We start from the raw sequence: 15,708 nt of genomic DNA, 5'->3' as shown, positions 1-15,708 counted from the left end.
GGCTTGAAAAAAGGCTGGAAGGAAATACATTAAAAATATTAACAGCGCTTGTCTTAGGGTAGTGAAATTACAAATGATTCTTTTAAATACTTTTCTGGACTTTCAAAATTTTCTATATAATAAATCTGTACCCTACTTGTATGAGAACCTAACTGATATAACCTAATGGACATATTGCTGTACCCTAAAAGTTTCTATCTATAGTTTACAAAGCAAAATAGTCATGCAAAAGCCTTTCGTAACTATAATCGTGCGTGACAGTACAACACAGCCTAGATCTGTTAATTAAATATTGACTATATCTCCACGTAACTGAACTAGCGTTTAGTTGAACCCCGCAACAGACCTTGAAATACAATGAAGGTAATTAGCTCAGGTCTACAAATCACCCTGTGCTGAGACCAGAATGATCTTCAAATTTACTCCATTACAGTTTTGCCAAAAGAAGGAGTATTGCCACTTCATCGATAAACGCCATTGTTCACACCTGCAAGAGGGTGGACTGAGGCTGGGGATGAACGCAGCGGCCACGGCATCATGTTCCGGTGCAGTAAGAGCACCGCATGCGCCAGACACGCCATGTATTTCATCACCCGTTCCCCCCACTGCACGGAACCAGACTCCCCCGGACACACTTACGGCTGGTGTCGCGGACTCGGAGGCGAGACCCCCTGCCTCAGGTCACGGGAGAGCGACAGCTGCATCGGCAGCCGCCGTGTCGGGTCCCTCACACCCCCAGTCCCTGACACGTCACAGGTGTGCAATCTGCTGCGCTGACCTCGAGCAGAAGCGTCTAGAGCCGCCCAGGTCCAAGTGGCACTAACGCTCGTCCTCTCTGCCAAGACGCCCCCTTCCCTCTCCCACACACAGAGGGGACCCCAGAAAAGCCTCCGCGGGGCTCAGCGTGCTGCCGCCGCAGGTCCACACACAGCCGACGGGCCGGCGGCCTGTGCCGACCACACGCTCCCTCCCTGGGCTGCAGACTGGCCACAGAGGGCTTGATTCTTCAGTTAAGTCAAGAAGCCAATGTCCTTGCCCTGCCGGTTTGGCTCCGTGGAGGGAGCGTCGGCCTGCAAACTGAAGGGTCCCCGGTTCGATTCCCGTCAAGGGCACAAGCCTGGGTTGCAGGCTTGATCCCCGGTGGGGAAGTGCAGGAGGCAGCCAATCAATGATTCTCTCTCATCATTGATGTTTCTCCCTCCCTCTTCCTCTCTGATACCAATAAAAATATATTTTTTAAAAAGAAACCAATGTCTTTGCCCTGGCCGGTGTGGCTCAGTTGGTTAGGTGTCATGCCATGCCCAGGAGGTTGCTGGTTAGGGCACGTGCCCGGGTGGTGGGCTTGATCCCTGGTAGGGGGCATGCAGGAGGCAGCTGTTCAATGTTCTACTCCAAGCATGTCAAACTCATGGCTGGCGGGCCGCATGGCTAAGGCATGCATCCTGCTGGCCACGAGTTTGACATGCTTGTTCTACTCTCACATAGATGTTTCTCTCACTCTCAGACTTTCCTCTCTCTCTAAATATCAATAACCATTAAAAAAAAAGAGAGAGAGAAAGAAACCATGTCCCGTACAAAGCAGGGCCCTGCTAACCTAGCGTGCTGTGCTCGCGCCCTCTGTGGGGACACTGGCGCCAGCCTCGCTGAGTCACACAGAACTGGCACGGTACCTGCTCGACTTCATGGGCTGCTCATACGGCGTCTGCTGGATGGCGTACTCCTGGTACCCTCTCCGAGGCGCCAGGTCCGCGGAGGTGGCCTCGGGGCTTGTGGCTCCTGTTTCTGGGGGCCCTGCCTCCACTGGAATAATCTTGGTGGCACCTGAGGTGGAGGCACAAGGCACCGCGTGTTAGAGAGGAGCCGCGAGCGGCCCTGCCCCAGCCGGGCACAGGAGCAGAGCCTGGGGAGTAGGGTTCCTTACTGCCCGGTACCCTGCATGGCATCAGTTTCCCTTCAGTTCATACATGTAACATGTGTGCATGTGTTTGGGGGGCACATTTTCTAATAGCCTATCAAAGCGTCCTGAGGTCCATTTTCACTTGATCTATTAACTAAAAACACAAACATATCAATAGATACATGCGTGTTTACCCGCAGGGCGTTACATGAATCACGTGTGGGACTGGGACTGCGTAAGTCAACTGGCCTCAGGACCGTGTAAGCAGTGGGATCAGCTGGTCAGCGGTGAACAGGCAGGCAGGCGGCCTGGGTCCATCCCCATTGGACCTTCCCCACCACTCGGGCCTCTGCTTCGCCCAGGAATCACACAAACGTCGCTGCCCTGCATTCTACATGGGAAATGGCCCGAGGCCTTTCACAGCAGCGGGCACTTCATACGCGTGTACATGTGTGTGCATACACGCACATGCCTGTATGGAGTGCAGAAAAGGAAAGGCCCCAGCCTACCCCGTTTCTGTGACAGCGAAGGCAGTGAGTCACCCCTTCACTCCCACTGACAGGATCTCAGAGCACCAGTCAGCTTCCCAGACGGTATTGCAGCCACTTCCCCCAGACCCACACTGCTTTGGAGTGTGTGTGTGTGTGGGGGGGGGGGCAGGTAAAGGGGCTTTCCAGAAAGTTCCAGTCGCCAACTTTTATCAGGATCATTCTCTACTTGTCCCTGTACCCGTCACTGAGGTATTAAGAGGCATTTATTCAGCACTTTCACGTTAAATAATGAGTCACTGCTAGCACTGAAAATAGATGCTTAAAAGGCTGAGGCTGTTTTTAAAATCTTAAACTTGATTTTTATTTGACACCAATCACTCCAAATGGATTGGAAAAAATACACCATTATTTTACTTTGGAATCTACGATCACAAACTGCTTTTAGTCTAACCCTTCCTGGAAGAGACCTTTTCTTAAAAAGTAGTAAAATATGTCCACTTGCTACTTTCTGTGAAAGGAGAGGCAGACAGAAATGCCCAGTATTGTCAGCACTTGATGAGCCCGCTAAACCGCACACGGGGACTCCGGCGGAGGGAACCGCGCACTCAGGAGTGAGGGGAGGGCGCCAGGAGTGGGGGGTCGGAGCAAAGAAGAGAAGCTTGTGGTTGGCACTGCTCCTGATGGGCAAGGGAAGGGAGGGAGGGAAGAGGAGGGGAGGAACGGGAGGGGAGGGAAAGGGAGGAAGAGGCGACTGCAGCCAGTGGCCACAGCAGCAGCCCTGGCACCTTTCCTCTCTTACCTGCCCCACAGCAGCCCTGGCAGTGACACTCTGCTGCCACCCTGATTCATGGGTGATTAAACGGCGAGCCCGACAGTGAGCGAGCTGCCCAGGATCCCAGGCAGCCCTGGCACAGCCTCGCCCAGAGACTCTCGTGTTGTCACTCCTTAACTGTCGTGGTCACCTGGGACGGGTCACCTGGGGTGGGTCACCTGGGACGGGTCACCTGGGGCGGGCCACCTGGGGCGGGCCACCTGGGACGGGTCACCTGGGGCGGGTCACCTGGGACGGGTCACCTGGGACGGGTCACCTGAGACGGGTCACCTGGGGCGGGTCACCTGGGGCGGGTCACCTGGGGCGGGCCACCTGGGACGGGTCACCTGGGGCGGGTCACCTGGGGTGGGTCACCTGGGATGGCTTCGTGTGCGGTTAACACCACGCTGACGATGGGCTTCTTTGCTCCGGGCCCCTGCGCGGCCTCCTTTCCCAAAGAGACCTTCTGGACCTTCTCCATCCTCTGTGTCCGCGGCCGCCTCGGGGCCTTTTCTCGATCTTCTTCCTTAAACTTCTTTTCCAGTTCAAGGTCAGATTCGTTACCTAGCGAGCCAACGCCAAGAGGGATAAAGTGGTCACAGCAGCGAGCGAGGGAGGCGCAGGTGACCTTCCATGGGGGCGACGGGGATGCATCTGGGAGGCACACGACGGGTCCCCTGAGCGAGCCGCCCCTGCGTCACCTCGGGCCTCGTCTCTGGTTCTTCACCTCATTCGAGTCACCCTGCCCAGCCCACCCCCAGGCCCTGGATGCCTCGTGAGCCCCCCGGAGTCCTGGACGTCAGAACACGCACACGCAGGCCCACGCGGCCGCGGGCTGAGGAGGCGCTAGCCGTGCGGGCGGGCGTGTGGAGATGCCCACGCGTGCGCTTTTCACCCACATTGCGCTGACAAACGTTCTAAAGTGCCTGTCCTACCTGCCGAGAACTAATTAAATCTCGGGCCTCGTTACTGTGAGGCCCAGGACAGCGGCCAGAGCGCAGTGATACGGACTCTACCCGGGCTCCCCACCGATGTGTCCCGGCCCACAGCCTTTCCACCTGACCTGCACCCCTCCCCCGGCCTGCTCCCATCCTCCGCTCCCTCTCCCTCGCTCTGAGGAAAGGCATGTGCACCCCTGCTTCTGGTCCCCATAGAAAGAGGCCGGGAAACCAGCACAGGCGGGCACATGGCCTGTCTTCCACGTGACCCTGTCTCCCTGCATCCTGACTGCAGAGAACCCCAGCATGTCCCACAGGCACCGGGCCCCACGCTGCAGGCTTCTGGTGAACTGACAGGAGGGAAAATGCCTCCCCGCCCCCACAATGCCAGGCATGGAGCCCCTTGGATTTCCCACAGACATGGGCCCCGCCCTGCCCTCACATCTGTCATCTGCTCCCCTCCCTGTCCTCCTGGGCAGACACTCAGCACCAGTCCAGGAGCAGGAGGGAGAGGAGGCGGCCAGGACCTGCGGCTGCGGGGACCTCCCTCGCATCTGCTGAGCCAGCTCCTGGCGCCCAGAGCACCAGGCGCAGCTGCGCGCCTGCCGGCTTTCAGGCTGCAGGCCAGGGCCATCACCCAGCACTCTCAGCAATCGGTTGTCACAGGACAGAGCGTTGCTTTTCAAACCGGAGGTTATAACCCACAGCAGCCACGTGTCTTGGAGAGAACAGTCCCTTAAAAGCACGCTGTGTCTCAGGCTCCATCGCCTGCACCAGGTCCCGCCACGCAGGATGCAGCAGGCAGCCCACTGAGCCTCGGGCAGCCAAATGCAAGGGGTTGCTCCCTCTGCCTCCCAGCCCCATGGGGCAGCTTCCCCCACGTGGTCACTGAGCAATGCAGCCCCAGGCTGGTCTCCAAGATGCTGGACAAGAAGGTCTCCCCTTACCCAGCCAGCGTGGCTCAGTGGTTGAGCGTCGACCTATAAACCAGGAAGTCACAGTTTGATTCTGAGTCTGGGCACAGGTCTGGGTTGTAGACTCCATCCCAGTGAGGAGCGTGCAGGAGGCAGCTGGTCAATGATTCTTCATTATTGACTAGAGGCCCAGTGCATGAAATTCGTGCACAGGTAGGATCCCTAGCAGCTGCCGGCTGCCGGCTGAGGCCTCCCTTCCTTTGTTCCACATCCCCCCCGGTGGTCAGTGCATGTCATAGCAAGCGATCGAACTCCAGAGGGGACACTTTGCATATTAGGCTTTTATATAGAGATGTTTCTATCTCCCTCTCCCTCTCTGACATCAATAAAAACATGTTGTTGTTTTTAAAAAAAAGAATCATCACAAAGGCTGCAAGTGCCTCTCAGGTAAAATCTTCACCTGAGTGCCCTTCCCCTTTAAGAAGGACTTAACGAGCTTGGAAGGTTCAGGAGTCCCTGTGCAAGCCCCACGTACTGGCTTCTGTGGCTGCAAAATGCTGTTCAAAAACACCAGCTGCTGCACAGAATGGCATCAAAAGAAACATGCTTTCCTGGTTCCTCTGACTATTCAAAGGCAGAATAAAGTAAAAGCTGAGTGCATATCAAAGGTGTTATTTTAACTTGCCATGGCGCAGGGCAGGGGAGACGTTTATTTTGTTTTCCTCTAACTGCTTTAACAAGCTAACTAGTCAAGGCCAACTGTGTGAAATGTCGCTAAGCTGCTCTCTACAGAGCAGGAGTGAAAACAATGACGCGAGAATTTCCCTAAGGGCGGCATACTGTGCTTGGCAATGGAGGGAGCAGTCGCTGTGGGCGTCAGCCACGGGCATAAGGTCATCTCTGCACGTGTGAGAGGCGTCGGCAGCGGCCAGCGAGGGAGAAACACCCAGAGCTTCTACGTTTCCTATCAGTATTTATTCTCGTCTATTTAGTCACTCAAATCAATGGAACTCGAGGCCGGTTTGTAAACAGGTCGTTGCCAGAGGAAGCTGACCATCTTATTAGGCAGGGCCATGCCTGCCAGGGCCACAGACGCTGCCTAACTGATCGCAGAGCAGAAAACAAACGTGGGAGCCACCGGAGCGGAATTCATACTTCTTACGAGAGGTGCACGACAATGAATGCAACCTGCATCCACGAAGCGGAAAGGGGCCTGGCTTTAAGACACTAGTGCAGGGGTTCTCAAACTTTTTAAACAGGGGGCCAGTTCACTGTCCCTCAGACCGTTGGAGGGCCGGACTATAGTTTAAAGAAAAACTACGAACAAATTCCTATGCACACTGCACATATCTTATTTTGAAGTAAAAAAACAAAACGGGAACAAATACAATATTTGCATTTGCATGTGGCCCGCGGGCCATAGCTTGAGGACCCTGCACTAGTGGGTAGAGCACGGCTGGCCACAGGGCGGGAGGGGGAGACGTGGGAGGGTGCCTGACCCCACCTCACATGAGTGCGGCTCTGGACGATCGTCCATGGGGACCCCAACTTCCTCAATTATAAAATTCTGAAACTGGGTCTGAAAAGGCGGTTTTCTAAGCCAATCTTAGAAGGTCACGTGCTGTGGGATTCAGCTGATCTTGAAATGTCAAAATTACCGAACTGGAGCACACCGATGGCTGCTGGGCGTGGGGGTGGGGTGACGATAAGCAGGAGCCCCGGGAGATTTTGGGATGACGGGACCCTGCTGTCTCCTGCCTGCAGGGGCGGCTGCACGAAGCTGCGTGTGTGAGGGTGACGGGGCTATGCGGGCATCACCTCCCTGGCCACACCCTGATTTTTCGACTCGTGATGTGAGATGTAGCCACTGGGGGGGTTAGCGGGGAGTGTACATGGGACCTCTTTACGGGCTTCCCAGCTTCCTGTGAGACCACAATTATTTTCAAAGCACAAAGTTCTCCTCTGAAAGGGTTTCTCAGACTTTGAACCAGACGGCTCTTCTTTTCTCTGCGGAGCCCACGATTTGAAATATTTTATCGACCAAATTGCAGGCGTGAAGATCATCCCTTTGCCCGTATCTACTGCCATCTCCCTCACCTCACCGAGGGTGGAGACCGTTTCACCCTCTGCACCCCTAGATCACCTACCGAGTCACCCCGTGACTTGGGCTCCCTGGGCTCCAACCTCCCCAGGACACGTTCAATCAAAGATTTCGCTCGAGCCTTAACCAGTTTGGCTCAGTGGACAGAGTGTCGGCCTGTGGACTGAAAGGTCTCAGGTTCGATTCCAGTCAAGGGCATGTACCTTGGTTGTGGGCACATCCCCAGTAGGAGGTGTGCCGGAGGCAGCTGATCGATGTTTCTCTCTCATTGATGTTTCTAACTCTCTATCCCTCTCCCTTCCTCTCTGTAAAAAATCAATAAAATTTTTAAAAAAAAAAAAAAGATTTTGCTCAGTCATAGCCTATGATCATGACAAAAATAAGCTCTCTCCCAGAGGTGAGAGCTGTATAAATATGTGCTATTTCCAAGTAAGGACGGGACCCGGGAAAGCAGACAGGAGCGGTTAGAGCTCTTAGAGACACCGCCACGCACGCCCGCCGGGCAGTTACCTGCGTCGCCCTCGGCCTCGCCCAGGCTCAGCACGATGATGCAGATGTGCTTCCTCAGCTGGCGCAGGTTGGAGAACTTGCGCGAGCACTTGGGGCACTCCAGGCAGCTGGGGGCCAGGCTGCTGCCCTCCTCCAGGGCCCGCGGAGGGGCCTCGCTCGGACCCACGACGCTCCCCACAGGCTCCTCCTCGGCGCTGGGCTTCTTGGTGGACCCCTTGGGCCTGCCCCTCTTCCTCTTCGTGACGGACAGCTCTACGGGAAAGCAGAGGGCACGATGCAGTCACACGGGCACTGGGCAGGGCATACACGCACCACCTAGCGTGGGAATCAGTTCAGGGTCACGTCTTCTAGGAGTGACAAGTGTGAGGCTGCAAACAATACCTCAGTGCTATATCTTTGCTTCTGTAGGCCTATATACAGGGTGGGGCAAAAGTAGGTTACAGTTGTTCAGGTGGAAAAGAATGCAATAAATAATAAATAATAATACAAGAATAAACTGTGTTGCCCAGCTGGTGTGGCTCAGTGGTTGAGCGACAATCTATGAGCCAAGAGATCACTGGTTCCATTCCCCGTCAGGGCCCAGGCCTGGGTTGCAGGCTTGGTCCCCGGTGTGGGGCGTGCAGGAGGCAGCCGATGGATGATTCTCTCTCATCACTGATGTTGCTATCTCTCTCTCCTTCTCCTTTCCTCTCTCTAAAAATCAATGAAAACAGTTTTTAAAGAAAAGAATAAACTGTTTCGCGTACTCACAACTGGAAACCCAGCCCGCACAATCAGTGTGGAATGCGGTGACTTGGAGTCACTTGAGCAGAACCTCTGCACAGGCTGCTTCTGTAGCGGGGGCACCACCAGCCCCGGTCCCCGTCCGCACTGAGACCCAGGCTCAGACACCAGCGAGGACGCCTCTGTGGAGGGTGCTCGGAGGCGGCGAGGCTTTTCATGCTCTGAGCGCAGTGCACAGCTAGTCCGATTATTTAAGGCCTCGTAATTATCGCAGCCAAACTGTTCTGATCCAAAAAGAGAAAAAATAATTATAATCTGAAACCGCAAATCGGAGGACTAGAGACCTAATATTTCTCGAGGTTCCCAGCGACCCAGAGATTTAAATGTCAGGGTCAGAGCTGCTTCAGAGCAAGTTTCAAGTCATATCACAACTTCCATTTCTTCTGAAACAGCATTCGCTGTTAAGGCATTCGTCTCCAGAGTGGAGGTGGGGATGGAGAGGGTGAGCGAGCCCTGGCTGGTGTGGCTCAGTGGAATGCATGATGTCCCAGGCACCAAGACTCCCAGGGTGGGATTCCAGGTCAGGGCACAGGCCAGGTTTTTGAACTCGGTCCCCACTAGGGGGCGTGCAGGAGGCAACCCATCCTTGTTTCTCTCTCATGGATATTTCTCTCTCTTCCTCTTCCTTCCTCTCTAACATCAATGAAAACATTTATAAAGAAAGAGGGCTGAGCATCGTGCTGCGCTGACGTGGAGAGGCGTGGTCCCAGGTGACGTGACTTGGCCGCAGGGAGTGGGCACCGCCCGGCTGGCATCCCACCTGCAGGAGGCATCTGTGGCCTGTATCACCTGAATGAATTACCCTCCCTACTCGTTTTTGTAACATTTGGACAATAATTCATTTCTATGGCCCGAGTTTCTAACAGGAAGAAAGGGGCGAGCAAAGTGCATCTCCACCCCGTCCCACATCCACAGTGTGGAGACCACACCCACAGCCAGAGGACAGTCCTCGCAGACCCAGGCCCAATGCTAGCAAGGGGCAGAGAGGGCCCGCCAAAGGGTTTTATTTAATCAAAGACAAGGTGAGCGCGATGAAAGCAAGAGCCCCACATCATCAAGAATGTACATCACTCAAGTCGCAAGGCCCTTTCCCAGCCATTAGCTCATCTTCGCCTCATAGAAGCCTGTAGAGATGGCGCAGCCCATGTAATTTTCAGACGGGGAACGGAAACACGCGTCCCCACGGCTGAGCGGGGGCCGAAGCAGCCGCCGCACCCGCAGCCTGGATCTGGGCTTCCCCACTCCCCGCGGTGGGCCCTGGGCAGGCCCCGTGGCCAGCATGCGGGGTGCTGAGAACGCGGCTGCGGTGGGGCCGACCTGGGTTCTGACCCCCCCGAGCCTCCGTTTCTACCGTGAAAACAGACGCAACCGACTCCACGTTATAGAGTCAGTTAATATGAGAAATCCACCAAAATGCTGGCCCCGCGGCCCATCAGTGGCAGCTGTTCACGTGGCGGACACGGCCGTTAGCATCCGACGGGCTCTCTCTGAAGGAGCTGGCCCCTCCCGGCCAGGCCGCTGTTGGATCATGTGGGCCCTCGAGGTTCTGTCCTTCAGGGCCCTGTTCCCTGATTTCCTCGTTTTACAGCAGATCACACACCAAGGGCTCCGTGACGCCTCAGGCCACGGCCGGCCAGCTGCCAGTGCCCCTGCGGCTCGATCTCTGCTCAAACCAACTGGAGGATCTAGAACAGGGGCCCTCAAACTTTTTAAACAGGGGGCCAGTTCACTGTCCCTCAGACTGTTGGAGCCAGACTATAGTTTAAAAAAAAACTATGAACAAATTCCTATGCACACTGCACATATCTTATTTGGAAGTAAAAAAACGGGAACAAATACAATATTTGTATTTGCATGTGGCCCACGGGCCGTAGTTTGAGGACCCCTGATCTAGAAGAACCTGGAACACGAGCAGGGGCAGGCCGGACAGTCCACCTCCCTGGCAGTGATTTCCAGCCGACCCTGAACTGAAGCTCAGATGGTTAGAGGGACAGATGGATAGGAGCCAAACAGGCTCTCCGGAGACCCACAGAAATTCCCCCTCCGGCAAGCCCAGCTGCCCAGCCTCCCTCAGGACAAACAAATGTGTACACACACACATTCACCCATATACACATACACACACCCCCATATACACAATCACACACACTCACCCATATACACAATCACACACACACACCCATATACACACTCACATACACCCCCATATACACAATCACACACACTCACCCATATACACAATCACATACACACACACCCATATACACACTCACACACTCACCCATATACACACTCACATATACCCATATGCACACTCACACACACACTCACCCATATACACACTCACACACACCCATATGCACACTCACACATTCTCTTATACTCACACATACCTATGCACAGGAGCTGGGCCCATGAGGCCGTTTTTTCTGGGACCACAGCAGGTTTGATTAGGAAGCAGGAGAAGGAAGGAGGGCCCTCCGGCAGCCTGAGAAGATGAAAAGGCTGTAAAATAAGCCAGAGGACTTCGGGACCTTTGTGTTGTAAAGGGAGACCAAAATGATAAATCAATTACCGCTCAGTTAAAGGTCTAATTAAGTATCTCTCAAGCTAAAATGCTTTGTGAAGGTTAAACCTGAATGGAAATCGCTGGAGAGGAACTAAGCCTCCGCCAGCCTCGAATTCCATGGGCCTGCACAGAGGAAAGGAGGGCTGGGCGTTCTGACTAAAAGACTTCGGAAGGAATCTTCTCATATTAAAGCGTCTGAGCTATTAAAGCCACGAGAAACACCTTTGCAAATTAAATGACACAGGCACCCAGTCTTCGCATACACAGAAAATGATTCCAGGAGAATTGAGTCAGAAGCAAATTAGTTAATAAGGAAAATAATTTATGGAAGTAGCTCGGTGGTAAGAATTTGATTACACCTGGGACCAGAGAGCGGAAACCGCCTTCCCCCGGCGTCCCTGACGAGCAGGAGAGAGGAGAGGGACGGGATGCATCCGGAGGACAGAACTGGGGTGTTGGTGGGGCTGCAGGAGCCCAGAGAAGACCTCCTACCCCCGCCCCAGGCCGAGGGACGAGTTCCCAGAGGCGACCTCGAGCTGCCTGAGCCTGAGGAACAGGCAGGGGACGGGGCAAAGACCTGCCAGGCCCCCAGGCCCCCAGGCAGAGCGATGGGCCAGGGCCTGCAGGATGGCCAGAGGGAGGCCCTGGGCCTGGGGGCTCACGGAGGGGGAGACGGGGGAGGTGGGCCCCCAGGAGGAGGGAGGGTTTGGGACCAAGGCCGGGGGACGGGGCTATCTATCCCTGACCAGCAGTAAGGAGGGAAGGGGGGGAGCCAGGACACATGCGCCTTATGGAACACCCATCCCATGGGAAAGGCATCTGCCCTATTATCACTTGTTCATTTATGATTTATAAACGGAATGAAAAATTCAAATTACTTTATCTCTGACTCACACTGCATTTTAGCAGGAAGAAAATCTTAATAAGCAAAGCCGGATACAAGGAGAATGAGCTGCTTTGTAACAGAATTTCGCCAAGTTCTTTCCGTGGGAATCTGGAAGACGGCTACCTGCCGTATGGATTTTAAAAGAGACTGTGCATTTTCCTGCGTTCACAGATGTTCAACCTGAGGCGGGTATACACACACCTAAAGTTCCTTTATATAAATATCTACCTATATCTATATCTATCTACATATGTTATTTCAGAGAGGAAGGGAGAGGGAGAGAGAGATAGAAGCATCAGTGATGAGAAAGAATCATTGATCGGCTGCCTCCTGCACGCCCCATACTGGGGATGGAGCCCACAACCCAGGCCTGTGCTCGTGACCTCCTGGTTCATAGGTCGACACTCAACCACTGAGCAAAGCTGGCCGGGCTCACACCTGAAGTTCTGAAGGTCTGATCCCGTCTATCTGAGCAGCTACACTCTGGGAAGCCCAGGCATCCTGACCGCTCAGCGGGGAGGGGAGGCGGCTGCAGGTGCACTGAGGCTCCTCCTACAAGGTGACGGGGATGAGCCAGACCTACTCCCAGACTGGGTGGCCCGGGGTGGGCTGGCAGAGCGTCCAGGCACTGGCACGGGGAGATTCACATCCCCCCCACCCCCCACCCCCCAGCTCAGTTTTATAAAGAAATCATTGACAAACACAAATGGTATAGCCCTGGCCAGTGCTCAGTGATTAGAGCAGTGGTTCTCAACCCTGGCTGCACATTAGAATCACCTGGGAATCTTTTTAAAATCCTGATTTCTGGGCCTTTGTTTTGTGGCCCCATCCCATAACAAAGAAACATAGTTTCCGGAGGATGAGGCCCAGAAATCAGGATTTTAAAAAGATTCCCAGGTGATTCTAATGTGCAGCCAGGGTTGAGAACCACTGGATTAGAGCATCAGCCCATGGACTGAAGGATCTCGGGTTCAATTCCGGTCAAGAGCACGTACCTCGGTTGCAGGCTTGAACCCTGGCCCCAGTCGGGGTGCGTGTGGGAAGCAACCAATCGATGTGTCTCTCTCGAATCAATGTTTTTCTCTCTCTCAGCCTCTCCCTTCCACTCTCTCTAAAAATCAACAGAGAAAATATCCTCGGGTGAGGATTAACAACAACAAAGAAAACTGTATTATTTGGTCTAACGTGACTTCCCTATGTAAAGATGCCTTAACCACTGAGCACACCAGCCGGGCTGAAAATTTGTACACTTGGATCAACACCTCCCATCCCCCCTTGGCCACCAGTGTTCTGCTCTCCGGCTCCATGAACTCTGCGAGTTTACATTCCATGTGCAAGTGAGACCACACAGGGTCTGTCTCTGTGTCTGGCTTATTCTGCTTGGCATAATGTCCTCCAGATTCATCCATGTTGCCAAAGGAAGAATTCCCTTATGTTTTTATGGCTGAATAACGTTCGCGTGTTTGTGTGTGACATTTTCCAAACCCACTCGTCTCGCCATCGACACTGAAGAGGTTTCCATAGCTCGTCTATTGTGCCTCCCACTGCAGTGGACATTGGCGGGGGGGGGGGGGGGGGGAGCTGTTATCTCTGAGAGGCTGATTCCATTTCCTGGGGATACATGCCCAGCAGAGGGCCTGCCGGACCCCATGGCAGTCCTGTTTTTCATTCTCGAGGAACCGCCATACCGCTTTCTCCACAGTGGCTGCCCCAAGCACATTCCCTCCACCAGGGACCCTCCCCACGCCCTCGCCAGCTCATGATCGCTCGCCTTGCTGCTGACAGCCCTTCTAGCAGGTGCCAGGCGCTATCTCACAGTAGCTAGCGCCGGTTCTCACTGCCCTCATGATTGGTCATGGGCACCTTTTATGTACCTGTCGCCATCTGGACATCATCTTTGGGAAAATGTCTTTCAGGTCTTGGCCTTTATTTCTAACTGGATTATTTTGTAGAGTTTTGGTGCCCAACATAGACCTCTGTCACCTTCCCTCTCCCCAAAGCAGAGAGCATCACATGTGAACACCAGGCGAGACGTGAGCATGTGTGACTGCCCAGCTGCATTCTTGGGGGGAGAGGGCGGTCTCACAGGCCAGGCTGGGCTGAGGAACTCGACCAGGAGAGAAATGCTGCTTGTCCTCCTCGTGCACCATGACTGCTCAGTGCTGGGTCTTCGTGCTCCCCTGACGCGCTGACAGCGGCCAGAACAGCTCCTCCTATTGTCTCGGCGACTTACCGCTCTACCGGGTGCGGGGCTCTGAGCCCTGGGAACGTCCGGGGGACTCAATAACCACAGCACTTCCTGTCTGAGTTTCTCCTCGGCCACTGAGCCAGACAGGTGATCAATAAGCCAGCCTGCTTATTAGAAACGCGTCTGATAATTCCCAGGAAAGAGCAACTGGCTCATTAGTGTGGCCATGAACCCTGGGGGGGCTCACGGCCACCGCCGGGCTTCTGCAGAGGAGACTGGTGCTCACTGTCTCCCCAAATAAAAACAGTTTTGTGGGGGCCTCTGCCAACTCCTGTTTGCAGCTGCTCCTCCTGTGCCGCTCGGCTCTGTCTGTGGGAACCTGGTTACCTGGCCTGCACGATTTCTCTGCCCACCCACCGGCTGCATCGGAGGCCAGGCCGCAGGGACGCCTGGGCAGGCACATGGTATACCTCACCGCGCACACTGACCCTGCCCACGAAGGAGTCTGTGCGGATCAAAGCTTCTGGCGATTTGAATCCTTGTTCCAAGTGTGTGTGATCAGTTCAGAAATGCTGTTTTTAATATGTATCGTGCATGCTAGGCATCATGTATGTTCTAAGAACAGCTTCCCTTTACTGTTCCTCTCGATGCCAAGCGGCATCCAGGAGCTGCAGCCATGTTCTCTGACGTAACCCTCCCAGCCGCCTGCGCCAGCCAATCTGCCTCACCTTCCAGGTGAGCAAAGTGACGCTGAGGGAAGCTTCAGGGACTGCCGCTCGTGGGTGCCACAGCCTATCTGACAACAGCGCGTGCTTTTTAATCTGCTGGATGATGCCACCTCCATCCATTCACTAATTCATTCATTCGCTCACTCATTCACTCATTCATTCACTCGTTCATTCACTCACTCATTCATTCGTTCATTCACTTGTTCATTCATTCACTCATTCATTCATTCAATCGTTCATCCATCTACTGACCAGGCAACTAAAGGGACAGGGAATTCAAACACAATCTTATTTGAGCAGATCCACAATTAGACAGTTATTGTGCCTTCTGGGTTAGATATTTAGATTTTCCACGTTTCTATGCCCATCAGACAAAACCCAGACACCAGACGGAAACCTAGAATCAAAGGATTTGAGAGCAACTCAGCACTATCGTCACAGACACACATCCGTGGGTGCGGCCCCCTTACCATCTCCAGCTTTGTTTGGGTGGGCAGGTTCGGGTGTACTCAGAGGCCTCAGGGGGATGATGATCTCATCAACATTAACCCCTTCTTCTGCGTGCTTCTCAGACACGTGGGAGAGGAGCTCCGACTGACTTGGTGAGAAAAGGTTACAGCATTTACACATGAAGATGGCCGGGTTTTCTGTGAGAAAAAATACATGTTATTTCACCTTCACAGAAACAATGATCCCTCCGTCCACCTAAGAGAAATCCTGAAGGCTACCCTTTGGAGCAGACGCCCGCCTCCCACCTGGCGTCTCTCTCGTGGACACCTGCAGGGCCAGGCAGCTCCCATCCAACTTCCCGTGGCACCTGCCGGAGAGTTCTTCCCTCCGTTTTCAGAACTTCGGTCCTTCTGGATCAAGTCCGTTATGGACTCCCTGCTAC

General features: G+C 54.1%; 1 protein-coding gene across 1 annotated transcript in view; it reads right to left on the bottom strand.

Annotated features, from left to right (window-relative positions):
• The window catches only part of ZFAT (zinc finger and AT-hook domain containing), a 46,464-nt gene extending 31,003 nt beyond the window's left edge, over positions 1-15,461 (bottom strand). Inside the window, exons 1-4 of the mRNA XM_081111372.1 lie at positions 15,287-15,461; positions 7,663-7,914; positions 3,575-3,763; positions 1,671-1,821 (exon numbers count right to left, since the gene is read on the bottom strand). Of these exons, the coding sequence (XP_080967498.1) occupies positions 1,671-1,821; positions 3,575-3,763; positions 7,663-7,914; positions 15,287-15,446 (752 nt within the window). The 5' untranslated portion in view covers positions 15,447-15,461. The remainder of the gene's footprint in view (positions 1-1,670; positions 1,822-3,574; positions 3,764-7,662; positions 7,915-15,286) is intronic.
• Between the last annotated feature and the right edge of the window lie 247 nt (positions 15,462-15,708).

This window comes from Myotis nattereri (genome assembly GCF_964212035.1).
Source record: "Myotis nattereri genome assembly, chromosome: 17".
Classification (NCBI taxonomy): Eukaryota; Metazoa; Chordata; class Mammalia; order Chiroptera; family Vespertilionidae; genus Myotis; species Myotis nattereri.
This window is presented reverse-complemented; position numbering and strand designations above follow the sequence as displayed.